We start from the raw sequence: 24,569 nt of genomic DNA, 5'->3' as shown, positions 1-24,569 counted from the left end.
ATCCGTATCATGAATAATCGAGACTGTTTTAAGACTAAATTATGACACTTTTCAGTATTACTACAGTGTTCCTAATAAAGTGGTCGGGAGTGTTCTTCCAATGTGCGAAAAGCCGCGAGTAGCGTTTTAGGGTGTAAATTGCGCCTCCTGCTGACCGTAACCTGTATTTGAGAGATATAAAGTTGTAATATCTGTCGTTTTCCAATAGGAGGCAGTATAGTGCTAATGGTCAGATACAGTTTAAAACTCTGGCATAAAATATAAAATGGACAAAAGACGGGAAAAGGTAGTAAATTTATGATTTTAAAATATTCCGGTAGTTTTTAACGTTTTAGGTTATGTTTATGAATCCAAAAAAGGGATGCTATCCATGAAACTAAGGTGTAGGTGTTTTAGGTGGCGTCTATAATATTTGTGCATGTAGGAGCCGTTAAGGAAATGTAAAGCGGTGAGAGGACAGTGTGTTGTAGTGCTGTATGGTGTGTTTGGAGTTGTTGTTTTAAAAAAGTGAGTGTAAAAGACTGAGTCCCGCTGTATTACACAGGCTGCACTGCAGTGTCTATTCACAGGCGCGATCCCACTACTGATCGGCACGGGGGCTTTGACCTGCTCCGTTCCCGACCTGGGCCGGTGCACCCCTCCTTAGGCGACCTGGTGGTCCCGAGCTCCCTCAGGAGCACCATATCGATACCGAACTTAGTGCGGACACCCGATCGGCATAGTCCACTGCAGCCCAGAACCCCTGAGCTCAAACGATCCGCCAGCCTCAGCCTCCCAGTAGCTTGGATTACAGGCACGCGCCACCGCGCCCGGCGAGAGCAGCGCTCAAATCAACAGCATTTAAACCTAAAACCTGCTCTAGTGGTCAAAGTATGAATTACACACAAGTCACTTTTCCTTCTCGTTTCTCTCGTTTTGCACGGCGTATTTGAATGTCTCAAACAGTAGGTTGGTGGGGTATTACGTCCTGTTTATTTTTATTTATTTATTTATTTTTAAAGATAAACTCTACCTTATGAAATGAATGGACACACGTTGCATTCGCGGTGTCTCCAGCCCTGTAGGCGACGCTGTTTCCCGAGATACGTCTCAGGACTTTCTTCACTGTTGTTAGAAGGAAGAGCGTCGTTTTCAAAGCTTTTTGTAACTGCTAGTCGTTGCCTTGACGCGAAAGAAAACATTGTGCTGGACGAAAAGGTAAGAATATTATTTTTTATTATATATTATCCATATATTTATTTTGTGTGGTTTAAAATATGTAGAGATACATAAAGGCTGATGTTTTTTTAAAACCTATAAATCCAAATTAAGGCTAGCGATGTTAATTAGGTCGATATTTCTTGTTGTTGTTGTTGTTGTGAGGTTCTTAAACATTCTAGGTTATTATTATTATTATTATTATTATTATTATTATTATTATTATTAAAAAGCCATAAGAACCCCCTCACTATGTATAAAAGTGAGCTACTTATTTATTTTATGCACACAGCCCAAATATCAATATTAATGTGTTAGTAAGATATACACAGTCCTGTTCTATTCATTGGAGCTGGAACATTAGAGCTTTACATTTCTCCACTTTCTACTCTATGAACATATTATCATTTAAAAATAAAAACTTTCCACTACATTTAAGTTGCCTTGTTAGAGTTTAGTTGTTGGATCTCTTTAGCCTCCAGCACAAAGATATAAACAAAATAATACAGGAAATATATTTTTGTTGCTTTTTTCATATTTATTCTTAATTGATAGCAAATGGAAAATCTTGACTTTTCGGAGGAAGAGATCCAAGAACAGCTGGCTTTGCTTGGATACGAAAACATCACGAAACAAAGACTGCGTGAATTTAAACAAGGTAAGTTTTGGAGTAGGAATGTGAGAACGTTGGTACGATGGGTGTTTAGGACCTTTTGAACTGGGACATTTTATTGCAGAATAACAGAAAACATGCAAGTGTATGAGACATAAACTTCCTTTATTTTTCTATATAATTCCCTGCTACACTAATGCACTTATCCCAGTTTTTCACTAGTGCTTAGGTGCATATCATTAAGGTATTTTATGATTGGACAGTGTCTGAAACACTGACCTCTCAGGAACTCTATTAATGGCCCAAACATGTGAAAATGGCTTGGAGCAAGATCAGGACTGTACGGCGGGTGTGGCGGGGATAGTCATTCACGGATACATGGCCTTCTATAAAATTTTAGCACCAATACATTTGGAAGTTTTACTATAAATAAGAGTTCCCTTACCATACTGTGTTTGAAGTCTTCTGTAAAAATCGGTTTTACACCTTCATTGACAAGAAGTTTCATCACAAGTTCCTCGTATTTGAAATCATAAAAATAATAATCATCACTTTTCCTGACCTGATCATCACACCTGAGCTGTAATTCAGAAGTGGATTTGTGGACTGTCAAAGCACAGGAAGTTTAATGATTATCTATAGGGAATTGATGAGAAGTTGCATTAAAGTAAGGTTATAATAACATAAAAAGATATTCTTTCAACATGAACAGACCATGGTGTTACTATAGTATTAAATCCGGATATATTAACAAGGTCTTGAGTTGTGCCATTACTGTACAGAAGGGACATAGCATGTGATTGTGATCCAGGCATGTGTTTAGGATACAGGCACAATTCAGTGGCCTAATAGTAATTGTGATAATAAATCTACCTTTCTGCAGATCTTGACTTGCTGATCCTCCATGAAAAGTCCAAGAGCAGCACTTCGGCTGAGTGGAGCTCACCAAAATCTCATAACAGTTCATGCAAGAGTCCACCAGCATTTATTAAAGAAAAAGGTTGGTGGTAACATAGCTGAAAAAACAACTTGATTTAATCAACAAGTTGATTTAATGCCTCTTGTTTGGCTGCAAAAGCCCAGATCGTTAAATTTATTTATTTATTTAGTCCAGGTAGCCGGTGCTGCTTCCAAGTACAGCTGCGTTTTCTCTGGCAATAGCGCAGCAGACCAGCACAGACGGGTATGCACTTACTAAAGCTCTGAGACTTTATCAAATATTAAATCAAACTTCTTATGTTTATATGATTTGCCTAACAACACTATGTTGAACAGGTTTTACATACCTTTTCTAAAAGTGATCCAAAATTGTGCTTTAGTGAGAGACAAATTTTACCTCTCCAATAAAACAGGATGTTATTTAATTGTTAACTGATTCTGGAATGAATTGCAGATGTTTTGACTTCTCAGAAGGACACACTAGTTAGCTCAACCCATTTCTCTCATCATACTATATGCTCTCACCTTCTGTAAAAGTAATTGGATAATAGGGTTATTCATAATAAATATAATCCATCTGTGCATGATTCTGATTCCCTTTTTTGCTGTTGTGTTGTACAATATAATATAAAGTTTTCTCTGAAAACAATATTGCTACTACAAATCTAGAGGTAATCTTTGATGATAGCTAAAAATTTGGCACAGGCCTGTGAGTTTAGCACAAAATACATGTTACATAAAATCATTTGTCTGTGTGCCACTCCCACATTAAAAAATCATGTGTAATATTTAGTGCCCCCTCTTTTAATTCTGTGTGTGTTTGTTTAGGAACATAATAAAAATCATCTTATTATAGCGGCTCTTAATATTGAGCAAATACAACCTCAGACGAGGTTTTTTATAAAAAATCTTTGCTCGTCTTGTGGTAGTTTCGCAAACCGCGTTACTCGCAATTCAAGGCTCCACGGTACCTCCATGATTTAGTAGCTTGTAGATCCACCTTTAACATCAATACCTTAAAGTAATCATTTCTGTTCTGACTTTTTTCAGTATTTCACGTTGGTTTGGTTCATTCTTCTTCATAACATTTCAGTTAATTAAGGTCTTTAGGCATTACTTATGCCTAGCTCTCTTTACGTCACACCTAGGGATGCTTATATTGACCGTTTAACCGTTAACCGAAAGAATGAATTTTGAGTTAAACGTTTTAAAATGTTTTTTAGAAATATATCTAAATATTTTAATTATTATTATTATTAGTAGTACTGTAGTATTAGTAGTATAAAGTTTTGCAGCATAAATATGCTACACATACGCTATTTGTTAACTCATAGGGCATTATCATGTGCAACCATACGTGCCTTCAGACGTATATTGCCGGGCAAGAAAATGAAGCGAGCTAAAAGAGATGCCTGCTATTTTTTTTAACCGAAAAAACTTGTCAATGTCTGAAAAAAATTGCCTATGCCTGATCGTCAAAGCTTCAAAGGTATTTTAGGGTGTTTTTGTTTTGTAATCTTGATTTTTTTATTTAAGTAAAAAATATTTAATGCAGGCCTATTTATTTTATTCTTTTTATTTATATTACTTTGTTTTGCTCTGTTGTCGGAAACGCTGCAGGTGCGTAAAATTTGACGATTTTGGAATCCAAATTCTGTTCTTGATATGTTCTGTGCACATGTTAAAATAAAAACTGAAAAAAAATGTTTGCATATTTAATCAGACACTCTTCAGTTCTATTTTCATTCAATTTTAATTTAATATTCTAATCTGATCAGTTAACGATCAATGTTCGGATAACGAACGTCGGTTGTCGGTTGGGAAAATTAACTGAAATGAGCATCCCTAGTCACACCCCCGCATTTTAGTTGAGTTGGACTTGGACTTTTCTCAGCCAATCTGATGTACATTCTCTGGTGTTCGTCCAATCATCGCTCTGTTGCATAACCCAATTTTGACCAAGCTTTAGATATTGGACAGTTAGCCTTACATTTGACATTAGAATACTCTCGTATACAGAGGAGTTAATGTTTGACTAATTGGCTGCAAGGTGCCCAGGACAAAACAAGCCAAAATCATCACTGCCTCCATTGCCGTGCTTGACCGAGGGTATGAGTTGTTTCTTCTGAAATGCTGTTTGGTTTTTACACAACATGATGCTGGTCATTAAGGCCAAACATCTCCACTTTGTGTCACCTGTTAATAGGACAATTGTTCCAAAAGTCTTGATGAGGTTTATTTTTGTGAACCTCAGTTGTGATTCCATGTTCTTCTCAGACAGAAGTGGCTTTCTCCTATGACATTGCACGGTCTGACTTTGGGGTGAATGTGCTGGGATGCCCACTCATGGGAAGAACTGTCAAGACGGTTACCAATTCAAGAAAGTTTTCCACTTGTGATTAACCTTTCTTACCGAGTTCTTATGTTGAACTCCAAATTGTTTTAAAATGGTTTTATAACGCTTTTGAGATTGATGTGCAGCAACAGTTGCTTATCTAAGACCATTGTTTTTGTCATTCCCTCATGTCATTGAGCAAACTGCCTAAACTTTTGCACACCTGCTGATTATCAGTTAAGCAAAGACTGATGGTTAGCAGCATCATCCTTCCCTCTTAAATTATGTGGAAGCAGTAAGATGGTACTTATGTGGAAGTAGTAAGAGGGTACTTAGTATTATTATTTTCTTTTTGGCTTCATATTTGTTAGATAAATCATGATACAGTGAGAAAAGTTATTTGTTTTTTGTGGTTGTATTTGTGTAATACTAAGACCCACTACCATTATATGATTGTTTTTACACAAAAACACACATAATTAAAAGAGGGGGCACTAACTTTTACACATGATTGTACATTTCCTGTCAAGAGGTTTCTTTTTGTGGAAAAATTGTAGTGCATGATACCCACAATACAAAAATGTTTAACTCTAACTTCTTGTGTTCATCATCAAGGTTCTGACCTCAACATTTAACGATGAAAACTTTGATAGCCTAAACCTGGGACCTAATGACTCGTATATAAAACACTCAGTGACTCCCAGATACCTCAGACCCTCTACAGCTCCTAACAGGATTGAGGTCCAGGAGAAGCCTGCATCCTCTCACATTTATAATTCAGTCCTGAGAGAAAGAGAAGCTGTAAGGGCCCAACGAGACCTTCACACCAACGCAAAACCAGCTCTCAAGAGAAAAGTGCTTAGGTAAGCTTTCTGTCATTAAAGGCAATGGAGAAGTAACCTAATAAACAATGTAAGTAGGATGGTTTTTGATGTGTCGGAGTGTTTTCACATAGAATGCAAACTTTTCTTTCAACTTGTGTGTGTGCATAATAAAAGCTGAACAGTGAGAGAACTAATTAAATGATGTATACCTCCTGAAGGCCGTATGGTGGTGCAATATGTTTTTATTGTATCTAAATGTGTTATTATTATCCTCATTTAGAAAGTTGCACTACTGTTCTTCCAAAGTCAGATTTCGATTTAGAATTTTTCAGATAAATAATTGAGATATTTTCCCCCCCAGGAAGCATAGAGGACATTCTTGGGTGTGTGATGAGTCTACATGCAGTGAAGACACCGGTACGTTTAGGAGCAATTTAAACCTATTCATAGTGGCCGCTGTGTGTCATTGTACTCACTGACTCTCTTGCAGTCTTGCTACCACGGTGTGGTGCTGTAGAAATAGAATCCCTTCGCAGGGAAGCTTATTAGTGCTAATCTCTTTTAAGTCACTCCACCTCTTTGGCTGCCATCTGCCAAAGGCTCAGTAAATGGACTGAGATTTTCAGTGAATTCTGTAAGCAAGCAACCCTCGGAATATATAATGCTTATTACAGAGACCTAGAAAATGTCTGTGAAGATGAGAATGAATCTCTGTCCTCCTCTTTCTGGACTGACCAAGAAAGTGAAGACCAGGAAGAACGTTGTGTAAAGGATGACATGATGGAGACTGAGTTCGAACTCTACAAGCAGGAAATCACCAGAGAAGAGGAATGGTGTATAAAAGACGTCAGTGTAAATGAGCAGACAGGAGAAAAGCTGCAAGAAGGTTATGCTTGCAGAAACAGAGGAGATAATCATTTCGACGAGCAAAGTAAGAATGAGGATTCAGAAAAACTAAGCGGTGAACAGGTGAGTCATCATGATGAAAGCAACGTGAAAGCCAAAATAAAAAAAAATTATGAAGACGTAGTGAAGAGAAAGAGTTGTATAACAGGACCTGAAGATGTGCAGAGTGATGATTATATCAAGAAAGGTTGTGCTGAAGAGGAAATATCAAGAAATAAGCACCTAATACTTGAAAAATTACATGAGTTTGTGGAGTGTAAAAATGAAAAAATTGATGGTAAAGAGGAAGGAAATGATCCAGACATAAATGAAAAGGAGAATGAAGAGGAAGACCAGAGCAAGTGTTTTTTTGATGACATAAGCATGAGGTTGCAGAAGGAGTCTGAAAGCGATGATTTGGAGAGTGAAGAGGAAATAGAATATTTTGTCAGTGAGATTAGCGAGGCCTTAATAAAGGGTGATGAATCAGAAGGAGAAAGTTTAAAAATATCTAAAGAATGGAAAACTTTTGTAAATCATGATGACATTAGCAAACCATTGATGAATAATGAACAGAACTGTACAGAAGGACAAAAATATAAGAAGGATCAAAACACAGAAAGGAGAAATTCTTTAATGTTCGAAAATCATTCAAATTCCGACTATAAAGATGTCTTATTTGTAAATATAGACAGCACTAACGAAGCAGGGTGGATTGACGAAACGTATACTAAGCACAGAGAAAACAACGGCTCTGCTGAGCAGGTTTGTAAGCATAGTGCTGATCCATGTGATGAGGGAGAATATGGTGAGGATTGCCATGGTAGTGTGAGCAGCCTTACAGCCAGCATTTTAACCTCTGGATATGGAACCTATAAACCAGAGTCCCTTAAAGATGATCTTGATGTTGAAGATGACTTTAGTCTGTTTGGACTGGAGATAGACACTGAAAACACTCAGGATGACCCCATTCTGTCCTGGTATCAAGACCCGCCTACTTCAGAACCAGCTGAGCAAAAGAAACCGTCAGAGTCAGTAAATAAAGGTGATTGGACTGCTTTTGACTCGGTCGTTACTAGCGATAGCAATATGTATAATCACCCTGACCGAGTTCAGGGCACAACTGGTGAAAATAGACTGACATCTACTTCTGCATGCACTGAGGATTCCACTGAGATTTCTCTTTCTGCAGAAAGTGTTCATCATGCAAAAAGTGAGAGGAAAGTCACAGATAGTATTCATCTCAAAGTAACAAGAGAGAATAACCAAAATGTGGCATTTTGCAGTGAAGACTGGAAAGACATTGAAACGTTTCGTATATGCAAAAAACGTACATTTAACACGAGACACGTTGACTGTATGACAACAATAAAAGCTGAAGATGGACGCACAAGGCAGGATTTCAACAAGAGAACGCAAGTAAAGTCGCATCCTTTTAGACGTGGGTAACTTTTTTTTTTTGAACATTACCTATTATTGCTTTTTAACAGCTTCTAATACAACTAATTGAACTTAAGTTAATTTCCTGAGTGCTGTTTGTTTTTAGTCTTAGTGATGTGTAATACTATCAGCTTATTCTAATGGAACCAATTGTTAGCTTGGCCAGTACAGTTCTGGCTATATTCTTAAACCCTGGTTGGTTTAGATCCTTCAGTTAGTGCAGCATCTGTGATGGCAATAAAATCTAATGAATTTAGGATGGGGCTGAAGGCATCTGTTTTGAATCAGTGTTGCTTGAGTCTCTTTGTCTCTCTGTCTTTTATTTAGAACCAGTAAGTGAGCTAGAACAGCGTTTAGAGCAACTACAAGTTTCTGCTCCTCATGAGCAATGTGAAAGTTACTCTGAGAGTGAGGACACAAGCGGCTACAGTGACCGACACAGCTCTGCAACAGAGGAACTACCCACTGCCTTTCAAGTCTACCTTCAAGACATGGTCAGTACAGACCACCATTAAAATCTCTGACTGTCCTACACACTGTTCTATATTGATGATGCTAACATTTTTGTTTTGCCTTTCTCTTTTTTTTTTTGCCTTCTTTCATGATGATAAATGCTTTTACTGTTTTTATTAGACGAGATCTCGCAGTGAGAATGACATCAGACCTTGCCCCAAATCCTGTAAGCCTTTAATATACTCTCGCATAAACCCTTTCCAATAGGTTTGAGTCCAAAATCCCTAATTCTTTGATTTATATTTTCCTCAATAGTAACTGACCATGTCATGGCCCTTTTTTTTATATTAATTTCTGTACTACATAACATGGACATAGACTTTTATTTCTATACAGCTTTTAATACTATTTGTTTGGTAACTTTAAAATAATTTGTTATAGAAGAACTTGTATTTCTGTAGTGATTTGTTAATTAACTAAAGCACATGACAAGTTTAAAATTTGTTTTCTGTTTCGGCCTCACGTAACTTTTAACAATCTTTTCTTAGTCATTCGTCCAGTTATGGATCACCCACACACAAGAAACTTGAAGAAAACAGATCCTGTTGCAAAGTAAGATTTTTTTTTTATTAATAAACACCATCTCTATGCTTATATATGTAAGTTTCTTATCATATAATGGTTATATTTAAATAAAACAAATTTCCTTCTCTTCCCACTCAGGTATTTCCAGTACAAACAAGAGTGGGAGATGTTTAAGCCGCCTGGAGAGAAACGCAGAAAAGAGCTACACTGGGCCATCAGGGTACTAGTACTTTATTTTATATTACTTATTCAGGTCCACCATATTCACTGCTCAGCCAAAAAAGCAGCTATTACTATTATTACTATGTTGCTATTATTATTATTATTATTATTATTATTATTTAGCTTTAATTACAGCCTGCATCACCATGCATTGTTTTGATTTTAAAGGTGCTTTAATCTTGGCATGGTTAGGGTCAGGACTTGCAATGGCCAGTTCATGTCAACTCTGAACCACTCTTTCACAATTTAAGCCTGACAAATTGTGAAAAAATGGTATTGTTGTCCTAAAATATGCCTGTGCTATTAACAAAGATTAAAATCTTAGATGTGATAACCTGGTCATTCAGTACATACAGGTCATCAGCTGACTTTATTTTATTGCCACATATAAAGTCTAGACCTAACCAACAGCAGCAACCCCAGATCAGAACACTGCCTCCAGAGGCTTGTACAGTGGGGACAGTTTGACCTTTGCGAACACGGGACTATCTTCCACCACCATGTGACACATTGTCTGACATGTTTAAAAAAAATTGGAAGCTACTCACTGCATCAGCTAGGCTTAAAAGAATTTTTGCCAGCAAAAATATGTTAATCACTGCAGTAATTAGCCAGTCAAAGGCTCTTAAGTATTTGGCAAACAGTGGTGATATTTTTTAAACCAGGAAGCGCAATACATTTTTTTTAATAGCATTATATTGGCAATATGTTAAAAAAAAATTTAAAAAAAAAATTAATGGAGCATATTATGTGACTAACACCCCCCCCCCCTTTTTATCCTTCAGGAACAACTCGCATACCAGCCTCCACCTGTAAGTTACATCTAGATGATTTATATTTGTATCAAATTATTGCTCTTTTTTAAAATCATGTACAGAATGTGGTTTTCTAAAGATCTTTTTTTTGTGTGCAACTTAATTATTTGCAGCCAAAGCCCCAGAGAACATATGTCCCAAACACTTATGTTGTGCCTACAGAGAAGAAGCGTTCTGCTTTACGATGGGAAGTTCGATACGATTTGGCAAATGGCATAATTCCTGCAAAAACACACTATACATAACATAACTTAATCAAATGATTTTAACCTCCATATTAATTTATAAGCTTTTTATTTTTTTCCATGTTTTCCTTTTGTTGTGTGAATGAAATAATTGTCATTTAGATCAGTGTTTATGAAATAAATTTTTTTAATACATAATTGTTCATGGCATGTCACTATAGGACAATTTAAATGGGTAGAGCGGTGTGAAGCGAGAGTCGTGCCACAGCAACTTCTTTTCTAGAAACTTCACCGCCTCCAACGTGAGAACCAGACTTTCATGTTTCAGCATGCTGTGAACATTCAGGCCTGTAAAATGCAAGTTTATGGGAAATGACAGTAAATGGTTAAATGACATGAGACAGCTACCAAACATGTAAATGTTTGCAAAAGGGGCAGGAAGCTTGACTTCCTAGTAAGTGCATTTACTCACCTATGGCTGGAATGATATTTACAGTCTTCAAATTTTCTGTGGCTTGCAGAATGTTGGGAGAGAACTCCTCCCCTCTGAATTGGATTAAAAAAAAAAGTAATAGTAGTAGTTATTTTTGGTAAAAGGGAATTGACTGAGAAATGTTGGAAAAAAGTGATCAAATGTTGCATAAACATAGGGATGTAAATGCATAATGTGGGGAATACTCACACATCCACAATCAGGACTGAATCCCCCCACTGCCTGTGTTTGACCAGTTCCTCTAGGTAGTGTGGGTCTGGAGTGGGAATCTCCAACGAGTCAAGAACATGAAGATAACCCTAGGTGAATAATAGTAACAACAGCTTAGCACATTTAGACAATGACAACTTGGAGCACTTGATTTTGAGACTAATTACAGAAGTAGTCCTAAACCCTCTGGTCTTTATTCGTAGTCCTAAATCCTCTCGCATCAGGAGAGTAAAATCAAATCTAAACCCTTTTTACAACACATTAATTTCCGTCTTAAAATAAAATAGTAAATATTAAACATTGTATGGTGTTTTTCATGATTGTTAAATATTTAAACAAAAAAAAAAAGTGATATTTTTAGGTCCAGAGGGGAAAAAAAATAGTTACTTAACCTTTAATATGAACTCTGTGTCTTTGCTAGTCTACATTACATAATTTGTGTGATATTTCAGTGTTTAATATTGGAAACAGATTTATTTATCGTACCTGCGTAAATTTGGCAGTCAGTGCGATTTTCAGTCCTTGTACTCGCACCTTCATGGGCAGCATGTAATAATAACTGGTTGGGCCTCTTGGACCATGAGCAACTCCACCTAAAATGAAACAACACTGCATTTGAAATTGGATCACTTCATAGCCTTCTTTTTCCTATCCCATGATTCTTTGCGAGCTGAAGAAGAGATGATAGTTGACCGGGGAATATTATTAACTAATATAATATGTACAGTACCGTGTAAAGGTCTTTGTTATAGATTGTTTGTTTTAATTTTAGTAATTTATTATTGAGTCTGGACAAAAAGTATTCCAAAGCAAAATTAAAAGTTACAGAAAACTATTTGTATGCCAAAAACCAAAGTAGTACATCATACAAGCGACCACTTATTAAACAAAAAACAAACTGGAAGCTGCTGGGTTTTGCCTACAAAAATAGGAGATGCAACAATACTCAGAAAAACTCTGGGTTTTTCTGCATGATGCTCAGTACAACTTGCCAAATTTCCTTATAAAACTGCACAAATTGTACCCGACACTTATAGGTAAATTTGTTACACCATATACTGACTTTGTTTAATAAATTACTGTTTACTATATTTATTATATAGTGTTTTTTTCTTTAAGGCATCCTTGCTCTACAGCATTTATTTGCATATGCCTAGGACTTTTTTCACAGTACTGTATATAGAATTTTTTTTTAAATATATAAATAATAATAAATCTGCTCCCTGAGACACAGATTTTCATGAAAGTTTTTTTTAAAACCACAATTATTGTGTTTTTATAAATAATTTATACTTCATATTACAATGATGCAACAGTAAGGGCACAAACAGCTAAAGACGCAAGCAGTCATCTAGACTGTTGCTTTTCGGTTTGAAATTCGGCCTTAAATGGTCTACATGGTGAGCGAAGGCCACAAGCCTATGAAAATCACGTAGACTGCATACTTTAAAGGAAGCAGCACACAAAATGACACAGCCTATATACAGTATGTGTATGTTAGACTGTATTTGTTTCAGTTTACTCTTACCTCCTCTCCACAGCGGGGAGCGAATGCTTCCTTGCCGAGCACGTCCACTTCCCTTCTGCTTCCATGGTTTCCTGCCTCCTCCTCTAACCTCTGCCCTGCTCTTTACCTTGGCATGGCTCTGTAGATTTATAAACGAATGATTACATAAGATGTTGCTTCAGCATGACAAACAAATTATATAAACACTGAACATCTTCAGTCAAAAGCAGGACTGTAAACTTTATAAGCTTGTTGTGATTGTGAATGCTGGTGTTTGATGATCATGATTGGTTATATGGCTACTTACAATTCTTTTGAAGTTTCTCTGCCAGACTTCCACAGCATGGAGTATATCGAGCCTTGTTTGTGGAATTAAACAGACAAAACAAGGAATAAATGCCATTTTCTCTATAAAATTATATTATTGTGTGTATTATATGGTTGTATATATTAGGATTAGTCATAATAATTGTTCATGTCTCTCTGATGTCAGATTTTCACACATCAGTGCAGTAAATAAATTCACTAGTTACCTGACAGGGACAGAAAACACATCAGGGTGAAGATCAACAATTCCCAATGGTTCGCTCTCATAACTTCCTATGGAGTGCAGCCAAGTTTGAACAGGTGCAAGGTGAGCTGGAATATCAGCATCACATCTGCGCAGGACAGGAAGCTCAGAACCAGTGGGGAGAGCTGCCTCTAAAAAATTTTTTAAAAAAGCACTCACAAAGGTGTACATGCGTTACAACATACAGGTAATATCTACAACACTGGGTCACTCGGGAGGGGATTCAGAGCACAAGACAGGGCACAGAAGAACACACTCACTTACACACTATGGGCAATTTAAAAATGCCAAACACCTGACACTGCATGTCTTTGGACTGAGGGAGGAAACCAGAGCACGCAGTGGAAACAAACGCAGCACAGGGAGAACAGGAAAACTCCACACAAAGACCCGAAGCGAGAATCAAACACCGACCCTGGGGGTTAACCCTGGGCTGACTGATATGCCACCTGTTATCAAAACCTTAATTTTTGGAAATACTATAGAGCATATGCAACTGTGGTGAAATTATTTAATTTTACAATAATAACATCTAAATGCTAGCAATCTGAAATTTATTATATTTTTAAAATTCAAATCATTTTTTTGCAGAAGCCAAACTAATGAAAAATCCAAAGTTTTAGAAATGCTGATGTCTGATTTTCATCATGCTTGCATACACGTTGTAGAACGATCACCTGAAAATTACAGGTGAATTCATAGAGTCACAATAATTGTTCATGTCTCTCTGATGTCAGATTTTCACACATCAGTGCAGTAAATGAATTCACTAGTTACTTGACTGGGACAGAAAACACATCAGGGTGAAGATCAACAATTCCCAACGGCTCGCTGATTTACATGATTTACATTTGATGACGCCCTCAAAACTCCATGAAAAGGCAAAGCTCACAGGACTGAAATTATTACAGTAAACACCAAAAAGGACTTTCTCATATGAAGTGGATGTTTTTTTGAATCATGTCTATGCCAATAAAATGTATATTATTTAAAAAATATGTAAAAAAGGCCTAAACTAATGAAAGTATTGATACAGTGCTCAGCAACGGTCTTGAGCCACCCACATTTATTTATATTCTGCTTCCAAAAAGCCAGACCTTCTTATATTTTACATGTAGTCTTGAGAAATAAGTCCCAGTACCTGAGCAGTTTTAAAGGAATGGGTTTTGTTTGTCGAGCCACATAGTGACTGAATTATTCAAGCACAAAAGCATCTAACGTAAGGCATGAACCAGTGAGCAACATGTGCAGATGATAAGATGATCAGGCCGGTGATTAGTATACTGTACTGGTGATGCTGAATGCTGAGCAGTTGGAACAGATGAGAGGGGAAATGAGGTCGCTGCTAAAGCTGTTACATAAACAACCCGTTTTTAAATTGTATCTTTAGGCACTTGTCACGGTGAAACTTTTTTTCCCCTATAATTTTATTAAATTTACATCATTTAAATTATTACAATACATGTCATAATAATTGCAATGTGATGTTTTTAGTGCATCCCTGATTAACAGAACTGCACGAGTGTCAGGGTTAAACCAGTGGATATCTGACATGGGTAAAACATGCTGACACCTTTTGTACAGCCAAATGTAGTAACTAAAACGTCATGTTATATTATAGATGTAAAGTCTGAGATTCTTACTTGGTCTCGGAGCTCCTATGAGATTTGATGGAAGACGCAGGTTTGATGGAAGAGTGTTTTCTCCAGAGACAGACGAGATCAGCTGGTGTGGGGGAAGAAAATAAAGTACTGGTAAAAAAAACCTTCGTCAGATGTCCATTATAAACCAGAATATTGTTTCTGAGGCTAAACTATCACTAAAAATCACTCAAAGTTACACGGTCTGAGCTAGCTTAGCTTATGTTAGATTACTTAGCATTACATTCTAGTGCTATAACGCTGTTTTTCCGTTTCTAGACATTTCTCCTTCCTTACCCGTGCAGTAATGCCTCTTGTACATATCGTGAATGAAGCACGGAACATGATTCTAATCAAATAAACACTTCACAAGCACTCAGTTAATCAACACATCGTACTGTCAAAAGCCTTCTGTTGGAAGGTCGTGTTGGCTGTGTGCCGTCGCTTACATATGACGTTGACCGCTGTTTTGGGCGCCTGAATTATACGTGTTCCAACACGCGAGGGCTCAAAAGCCAAGATAGCATTATTAGCATCAACAATAACGTTAAAGTAAATAATGTTCTATATGATTCATAAAGCGGTATAGACGATAAGTGATTTATTCTATATGAGTCTTAGTAAATTATTGTAAGTTTGTAACTTCTTTCGAAAGTTGCTCATGTATTGTCATGCACTTCATGGTTTTTAAATTTACATTTGATATCATTTCCTCTTCTACTTATTAATCAGGCTTACAACTATAACTAACAAACAACCATCACAACCTGGTTTAAAATTAGTAATGGTCACCACTGATACACAATAAAAAAGGGTGAATAAAAGTTTGTCACCTGACTGACCATTTGACCACAGACAATCTTTAAGAATGTCTCTGTATACTGTACCACAATGATTTATTTTCTCTGGAACCAAAAAACCCAAAACTTATTCCTGGATACAAAGCGAGATCTTATCGACCAACCTCATTTAAGTCAAACCTTTATTTGCTTCATATACATTACTGCATGTCAGCACAGCTGGGGGTCAGAGCCAGTGATACATGATACAGCAGACAGGGATAAAGGTCTTGCTCAAGCACCCAACAGTAGCAACTTGGTTGAGCTGGGGCTTGAATTACCAATCTTCCTTTCCGTAACCCCATGCTATAACTCTTAAAGCTACTACAACTTCACTTAAATGGCTGTAAGCTGAATGAACAGACCCGTTCTCCACAATCTCGTGGAAAGACTTCTCAGAAAGTGGATATTATTATAAGAGGAAATAACCCAATTTTTAAAACCTAGAAATATAAGATCTCGTATGAAGGCAAAGTTTAATTTTCTCTTCATTTAGTAGGACACATTTGAATTAGATTAGCATATTCAATATAATGGTACAAAAGAAAGGGAACAAAACTAATACCTAAATAAATACTAATGTGTCTACACAAAACTAACAGCAACTGTTGCTGGAGCTAAATATTAATATTATATAAGGTTTGTGTAAATAGTAGACTAAAAAGGAACCTAAATCTAAATAAATTACAAATTAATTAATTAAGTAATGACCAAGGGTAATAATACTCTAGGCAAAAATAATTTGCTCATACTGTACCACACATGATTCTGAGCCACCTGCCAGTGTGTAAATAGTTTAGAGCGCATCACCTGTCGGATTTTGGAGAAACAGCAATATTTCACTCTTAAATGCAAACAAATAATAATAATTTAAAAAATCATCTTCTATACAGCTTAAACTGTAAAGTGTTGCGGAGGGCTGGATCCTATCTTTGGCACCTGGACAGCGTGCTCTCATTGCAAGGCACACACACAACCGGCAATTTGGGAATGACAATTACCTAATCTGCATGTCCTTTAAACCCATGTCTTAAACCCACCAAGCAAATTCCACACACATCAACTCGAAGCGGGACTTGAACCTTCAACCCTGGAGGTGCGAGGCTACAGTGCTAACCACTACAGCACCAAGCCACCCTAAATAAAAATATATATATTTAAAATTCAACTTTGGAATCAGTGTGGTGATACATGAACTGCCACACAAAAGAATCACAAAAGGATCTCTAGTACCAGTGTTCTTGAATTTCCTCCATTTATACACAATTTGTCTAACTGTGGACTGGTGGAGTACAAACTTTTTAAGAGATAGTTTTGTAACATGAGGATCATCAACAACTCTTTTTTTGATGTCCTCCAAAAATTTCTTTATTTTTGAAGAATTTAAACACACAAACATTGTGCAGAAATAAGACTTTGATAGATTCCTGTAAATAAAACAGTGTACTTATCATCCTATCACTTGAAAACACCGACTCTGATTTTCACCATAAAATGTATGGTAATTCTAGAGGTTCACGTACTTTTTGCCACACACAGATGTGTCATTGGATCAATAAATAATGAACAAGGATAATAATTTTTGTCTCATTTGTTTAATTAAAGCCTCTTTAGCTACTTTTAGGATGTGTATAACATCTGGGCCCGTATTCACAAAGCTTTTTTCTTAGAATTCTCTCAAAGAGCTCCTATCTTAGCTTAAAAAACCCTAGCTGGGAATCCTAGACTAAAAGTGATTTAGAAAACTTCTCAAAGCAACTCTGAGTAAAAAAAGTACAAAACCTTTATCTTAGAGAGGAGATGCGTTTGACCCTGTTGCTAGGGATGATGCAGCAATTCTAAGACTGTGATTGGTTGATAAAAAATAACCTCAGACCTCTGAGAAGGTCTTGAAATGTGCTCTTTGTGAAAATAGAATACATGATAATAGAACAGGCAGTGAAATCATAATGTTTCGAATCATTTTATCTTTACTAAGATTGAGTCCTAAATTTAAGGGTAAATTCTAAAAAACTGTCATAATTCCAATAGTTATTACTAGTTCTAATAGTTTCCTAAGAATTTCGTCAGTAGGAGCAACTCGGGCTTAAAAAGCTTTGTGAATATGGGCCCAGATGTTTTTTAAAGTCACATTTATGTAATACTATAGACAATTCTAAAAGGCTTCACCAACTTTCAATCACCACTGTATTATTTAACATAATGTGCTAATTATAAATATATAAAAAAGAGAACTTATGAAGAGATAGTGCAGTTTGCACAAGTGACTGACTTTATTTGAAAATGTTATAAATGTTATGGTTGCATCGTATCATGCCTCTCACTTCTTAAGGAAAGGACGATGACAAAAGGCACAGTTGTTATTCTTTCCAAAAGCTGATTTGGGTGATTGCATAGGGCTCAGAACCTCAGCAGATTCAAAATTATTAGATTATAGTATATGAGCAATGCAAATGAACGAACTACAATCAAACAGACAAAATCATAGTTAAGCAATCACTTAAATCAACAGTGAAACTGCTATTTGTGTGTGATAAAGCGAAAACATAAGTAGGAACTGTATTTTTTGTTGTTGTTGTTAAGTAAATTAAGATCTAGGTCTAGAGAAAAATTTAACCTGTTTACCAAAAGAACAATTTGCTCCAGTGCTTGTATTACTTTGGCCAATACTTCATGCTCTTTCAATCCTAAGGGAAAAAAATACATCAATAATCAAAACAAAATTTCAAGTATTATCTTAAGGATCCCAATAAGAATGGTCCACAGGATGGGCTCATCTTCTTCAAATTCTTCTGAAGTGCCTGGCTGTGGGTATTTGGGATGTTCGTGATTCTGCTCTGTAGAATACGAATCTTTTTGAAACAGGTCCTCGGTTAAAGCAGTCTGATCATAAAACACCTTCATCTCAAACTCGCTCTCTGTGTAAGAGGGGTGCCCATAGATCCCAATGCCCACCGGTCTAACAAAGTCACTTGGGACGACGACCACGTCATGGCCGCAGGTGACCGACTGTAGCTTATAGGTATCAAAGTCCGGTCGCAGCGTCTTGTCCGAGACGTATAGGTCGGCATCGCCTTTAAGGCTGAGCATGTGTAGGATGATGCGTCCGTCATGGTTGAGGCGAAGGTAGCTATAGTTGCCTGCGCCGATGTGGCCTTGAACAACATGAAGCAGGACCCATTCATCAGGCACTGAGAATTCCTCCAGACCCTGGATGGATTCTTGGACCTGAGAGAGGAGTACCAGAAAGAACGGGATACGGAAACACAGCATGGTCACTGCTGCCAGCCACCGAACACATCTGTAGCTTTCCTGTAAAGACAAGTGGATAAAAGCACAACTTTTAACCACTATACCTACTAAAGAGAATTTTTAAGTATGCACTCATAGATGCCCTTACAAAATAATGTGTATAATGAAATCATAAATGAGAGAAGAAGATTTACTTAGTATTGTGCATATGGTTTTCCTGATTTATTGGAATAAGAAACTGGCTAAAATATTATCTACAGTAAACTTATTTTAAAATTACATAGACCATCACATGTCATTTAATAAAAAACACCTGAAAGCAATTAATGAGGAAGAGGTAGGCATTGTTAGTATAGTACTATAAAAGTGAATTTTGCACTTACTATTTTATCAAAATTACATTTAAAAAAAATCCATGGTAGAATTTGAGACCATTGCAAATTCAGCTATACAACTTATTTGCAGTAAATTATGGCACAAACTTTAGTGGATGTTCAACTCAAACTGGGACTTTTGCTGTGCAGAATTAAAGAACACAGCAATAACAGTTAAAATAAATAAATTAAAAAAACCTCAAGTGTTTCACTAGTACTTGGATACCATCAATGTTTTCTCAGTTTGCTGGTGCCATGATCAGACGAGAGAAAAAAAATGTTGATGGTCTTTGTGCTGATTTCCCGTTCTTCAACCATCCGTGCACAAGACTCTTGTCAATCTACTGTAAATAAAACTTTCTGTAGCGCAGTGGGCAGTGTGTATGTGTAATACATGCATTATACATAGTACATATTATAGAGGACTAACACTGAAAATTGTATTTAAAAAAAAAACGGTACTGTCAAGGCAATGGTTATTTTTCCCTTGATATTTTAAGGATAATTTGGCGTTCGCTGAATAAGTATCTCACTAGTAATAAGATTAAACATTTAACAAAAATTCATTGAACATTATCCTAACATTACTTATGTGGTACTGTAATATTTTGCCTACAGAATAAAGGCACAAAGCTTTCTGTTATTGCAACAGATCAAAGGTGGTTTAGTTGCTGTAACTGGGGTTGAGACTAAAGTCATGACATTCAAATGACCCAAACAGACTAATAAATATAAGAACTCCGTCCACAAGCAGAATAACTATTATAATATCGGTATGTGATTTCCACATACTTTTGGAATCAGTGACTTAAACAACCAGCTAAATGCTTTAACAGCATTATATTAAACGGTGTTCGTTGGCAAGGCAAACATTTACATTTTAGGCTTCTAAAACCAGACGAAACACTTCTCTCTATCCCTGATAATCCTCCCCAGAGCTTTAAACTGAGCTAAAAGTTTAATAAATGATTTTAAACCTTGCTCTCCACTAGAACAGTGCACGCGCGGATTAGCCATACCGACCCTGGGTTAGCTAGCTGGCTAACAAGAAGTATATCCTGACAACCTACATACGCATAAACAATAATCTAATATGACAATTACGGATTATTAATAACGAATGTCGTGTTTTACAACTTCTTAATACGTAAATTGCGCAGTGATCATGTCTTACCAGTGCATTGTGAAGAGTATTCCGCTTTGAGCGAATACTGAAGTTCTCTCTCTTCTTCATGCATTTCACAAACCAAAGGCGCTGTACTGCCACCTGCCGGCGCGCCAGGTGTACCTTTCATCACAATCCTCAATTTAATTAATCAGCACAATATTTTATATATATAGGCTATTATTGTTTTTTTAATATGTAATAAATACCCACGGAAAACACATAACGTTGATAGATTTCTTCGACCTGGAGTATACCTTGTGAAGTCAATGTAATTTCTATTCTGACCGCGGTAGCGCAGAGCAGATTTTAGGTTTAAATGCTGTTGATTTGAACACTGCTCTCGCCGGGCGCGGTGGCGCGTGCCTGTAATCCAAGCTACTGGGAGGCTGAGGCTGGCGGATCGTTTGAGCTCAGGGGTTCTGGGCTGCAGTGGACTATGCCGATCGGGTGTCCGCACTAAGTTCGGTATCGATATGGTGCTCCTGAGGGAGCTCGGGACCACCAGGTCGCCTAAGGAGGGGTGCACCGGCCCAGGTCGGGAACGGAGCAGGTCAAAGGCCCCGTGCCGATCAGTAGTGGGATCGCGCCTGTGAATAGACACTGCAGTGCAGCCTGAGTAATACAGCGGGACTCAGTCTTTTACACTCACTTTTTATCAAACAGCCTCACAGTAACTTGTACAGCACTACAACACACTCACAACTTACAACATACATTTCATTTACAACTCCTAAGTGCACAAATCTACAGTCTGCATCACATTTAAACCTAACACTTATCATAACAACAATGTGAAACTAATCAGGGATCGTCTCCAATAATGAACTCTCCGAAATTTCCCGTCTTTTATCCATTTTCTGTATCTTATAGCTGAATGTTGAAAGGCATCTGACCAGCTGCACTACATGAATGCAGCTGCACTACACTGCCTCCTATTGAAAGAAGATTAAAATTAAAATTTCAATTTATATTCCTTAAGAATAAGTTATGGCCAGTAGGAGGCGCTAAAATATATTTTTTAAACAACACGGCTTGTCATACTGCTGCCATTACTGTATATATTATACAATATGTATATACATATATAAAATATGTAATATTTGACAGACGGCATCTTTACTATAAATCATTAATCTCGTGCTGTGATTGAAAATTTTGCAGCAATGACTTTCCTCACAACTTTATCCATCATTCATTAACAGTCAGTTTTCTGTAGTTGTAACTTTTTAATTGTTTAGTGGCAATATATTTTCGGGCTTAAAATTATTATTATTATTATTATCAGCAGAAAAAGCTAGTAGCTACTGACAATTTATGAACGTAAGCTAATATTGGCTAAGGGAAAAAAGACACGTTTCTTTTTTCTGTTTGTTTTATTATTTGTACCTACCTAAAGCTGTATTATGCCAGTTTAGATTTAGATTAAAGGTTATTATGTAGGGAGCAAATACAAAGCCACCAGAATGCAACGACTATATAATTATAACTACATAAATTTATTATTAAATGATATAGCTACAGAATTGATTCATTGCTTCATTGCCAGAGGCTTCTAGACTGTTTACACATCCATTCACACAATGTTCAGTTTTTATTAATAAAATGTATTACCCATACATTTATTGTGAACGCTAATAATGAATATTTATGATAGTCGGTTATGTTTAATAGTTGCCAGCAGCACACAAAGTGAGCTACTAAATTTTTTATAGAAATCATGAGAGTTTATAGCCTATGAGGCGCCGTATAGGGCTTAAATCAAACTTTACTCATGCACACACATATGAAACACTTGCATACACATATATGAAACACTCACACATACATATATACTACTAACTGCTCAAACAACTACATATGAAACACTTGCATACACATATATGAAACACTCACACATACATATATACTACTAACTGCTCAAACAACTACATATGAAATGCGCGCGCACACACATACATACTTTCCGCGCACATACATACATATTTTCCGCGCACATACATACATACTTTCCGCGCACATACATACATACTTTCCGCGCACATACATACATACATACTTTCCGCGCATTATTATTATATTATTATTATTATTATATTATTATTATTATTATTATAGGTTCATATATAGATAATCTGCTTTTCTTAACTGCCATATAATTAAAAAAAACATATTTCTGGCGGTTTTTGTGGACTAAATAAACACTTTTTAAAACCTAATATGGTCTTTATAAGATCAGATACACATCATGTTTCTTAATCAGTTTTTCATCACTCAGCTTTTACCAAGTTTTCAGTCATATGAAGAGCTTAATGCAAACTTTACATCCTACACGGTTCGGTTTTTTAGAACAATAAAAAAAAATCCCTATTTTATTAGAAAGATAAAAGATAAAACTCGTGGTTAAAATGTTACACCGATTCCTTTTTACAAATACATTCTATATCTTTGCCTAATATTAAAATTTGTTTGATAATCTGAATAATTTAAGTGTGAGAAATATATATATTTTTTATTTTAGTTTTTAGAACAATTTCGGTCGTTTGTAAATTCCATAGTTTAATGAAAAGAAAAACGACAAAACTCGTGCAGTTTAAATGTCGCTGCAACTTGCACATCTGACACTAGATGGCGATAGTGAGAGGAAATAGAGCAGGTTTTTTTGTTTAAAAGTCGTTCAGTTGAGGGCTGTTCTCGCCGGGCGCGGTGGCGCGTGCCTGTAATCCAAGCTACTGGGAGGCTGAGGCTGGCGGATCGTTTGAGCTCAGGGGTTCTGGGCCGCAGTGGACTACGTACAGCGGGTGTCCGCACTGACTTCGGTATCGATGTGGTGCTCTGATCTTCCAGTAGGTCGCTATTATTGTGCACCGGTTCACCACCTCCCTCTTCAGGCTTGGTCGGTAACCTGGGAGCAGAATGCAACCCCGTGCCGACCAGTAGCGTGACCGAGTCTGTGACTAAACACTGCAGTGCAACCTGAGGAACTCTACGGGACTCAGTCTTTTACACTCACTTTGTAAACAACTCCAACACACCCAGTTACCGCACTACAACACACTGACCTCTTATAACTATACATTTCATTGTTCCTGTGAGGTATTTATACACTTACGCCTTATATATCATGAATGGTGATTTTGGTCACTTTTCGGATTCATAAACTTAACCTAAATGGTCAAAACCACAGGGAATAATTTAAATCATAAACTCACTCGCTTTTACCGTCATTTATCGATTTTCTGTATCTTAAGGCCAACTGTTGAACGTATGTGATCATCAGCACTACACTGCCTCCTATTGAAAAACTATTAAAATCACAACTTTATAGTCTCAAAATACAAGTCACGGACAGTAGGAGGCGCAATTGGTACACATTGACCTCTTAAAACTAGGACAAGGAGCTTTTCATTCCGCTGGAACTACCCTCACACTATTGGGATACTATTATTGGGATACTCTCAAAACAGACTTAAACTCATTCTGGATTAACTACTTTACACACTGAAGTATCAGCCTTCATGCAGACAAAACTTCTGAAATTAATTCCCTTGCTCAGGTGACACAAAGTTAGTGCTTTCCTTTGGTTGTTACAGGGATTGTGATAAATGGAAATACAGATAACAGTCTTTTGATTGGTGGAAATTTTTTTTTTGGTTCTCCAATTTGGGGAAAATGTGATCACTATTGTGCAGGTTCTGTCCAGGCCTGCTTTGACTGCAGTGTTTATCTATTGAAAGCAGACCTATTATGGCCCAAGCACTATGACAGCAGCATGATGACAACATGCCTATGTCGTTATCTCCATTGCTCCGATAATGCTGTTTTAATAGTGCTGATGTCATAAATGTCAGAGGGTTCATTTGTTCTTCTAAGGATTATCATTAGGGCCCAAGAACTATGACATTAGCATGATTTATTTCAAACATACAGGCACTTTGGTCAGTCTTAACATGCTCAAAAACCCATGAAAATTAGCACCCAGTTTGGAATCTGCTGCCACTATGAGGCCTTCAAGTCTGTGCCCT

General features: G+C 36.8%; 3 protein-coding genes across 4 annotated transcripts; 1 reads left to right on the top strand and 2 right to left on the bottom strand.

Annotated features, from left to right (window-relative positions):
• The first annotated feature begins 1,122 nt into the window (after positions 1-1,122).
• Positions 1,123-10,697, top strand: hyls1 (HYLS1 centriolar and ciliogenesis associated). 2 transcript variants are annotated; one of them, XM_053513794.1, is made up of 12 exons: positions 1,123-1,197; positions 1,753-1,855; positions 2,694-2,810; positions 2,920-2,993; positions 5,700-5,947; positions 6,270-6,325; positions 8,561-8,727; positions 8,867-8,912; positions 9,235-9,298; positions 9,410-9,491; positions 10,279-10,305; positions 10,422-10,697. In XM_053513794.1, the coding sequence occupies exons 2-12, from the start codon at positions 1,756-1,758 to the stop codon at positions 10,551-10,553; spliced, it is 1,113 nt and encodes a 370-aa protein (XP_053369769.1). In that variant the 5' UTR covers positions 1,123-1,197; positions 1,753-1,755; the 3' UTR covers positions 10,554-10,697. The 2 variants fall into 2 exon arrangements, with proteins under 2 accessions (XP_053369769.1, XP_053369768.1); XM_053513793.1 differs by lacking the exons at positions 1,123-1,197; positions 1,753-1,855; positions 2,694-2,810; ... (1 more) ...; positions 5,700-5,947; positions 6,270-6,325 and adding an exon at positions 6,358-8,234.
• On the bottom strand, positions 10,663-15,352 carry mrpl4 (mitochondrial ribosomal protein L4). Its single transcript, XM_053513795.1, has 9 exons — positions 15,212-15,352; positions 14,918-14,999; positions 13,237-13,405; positions 13,011-13,062; positions 12,725-12,842; positions 11,683-11,789; positions 11,176-11,285; positions 10,966-11,039; positions 10,663-10,841 (listed from the first exon to the last, which is right to left on the bottom strand). The coding sequence occupies exons 1-9, from the start codon at positions 15,257-15,259 to the stop codon at positions 10,696-10,698; spliced, it is 906 nt and encodes a 301-aa protein (XP_053369770.1). The 5' UTR covers positions 15,260-15,352; the 3' UTR covers positions 10,663-10,695.
• Positions 15,353-18,002: 2,650 nt separating this feature from the next.
• Positions 18,003-20,629, bottom strand: c15h6orf120 (chromosome 15 C6orf120 homolog). The gene is made up of 2 exons (XM_053512616.1): positions 20,554-20,629; positions 18,003-19,065 (listed from the first exon to the last, which is right to left on the bottom strand). Exons 1-2 carry the CDS (start codon positions 20,611-20,613, stop codon positions 18,466-18,468), a joined length of 660 nt encoding a protein of 219 aa, XP_053368591.1. The 5' UTR covers positions 20,614-20,629; the 3' UTR covers positions 18,003-18,465.
• Between the last annotated feature and the right edge of the window lie 3,940 nt (positions 20,630-24,569).

This window comes from Clarias gariepinus, chromosome 15 (genome assembly GCF_024256425.1).
Source record: "Clarias gariepinus isolate MV-2021 ecotype Netherlands chromosome 15, CGAR_prim_01v2, whole genome shotgun sequence".
In the NCBI taxonomy this organism is placed as follows: Eukaryota; Metazoa; Chordata; class Actinopteri; order Siluriformes; family Clariidae; genus Clarias; species Clarias gariepinus.
The sequence above is the reverse complement of the archived record's forward strand: the minus strand, read 5'-3'. Positions and strand labels throughout refer to the sequence as shown.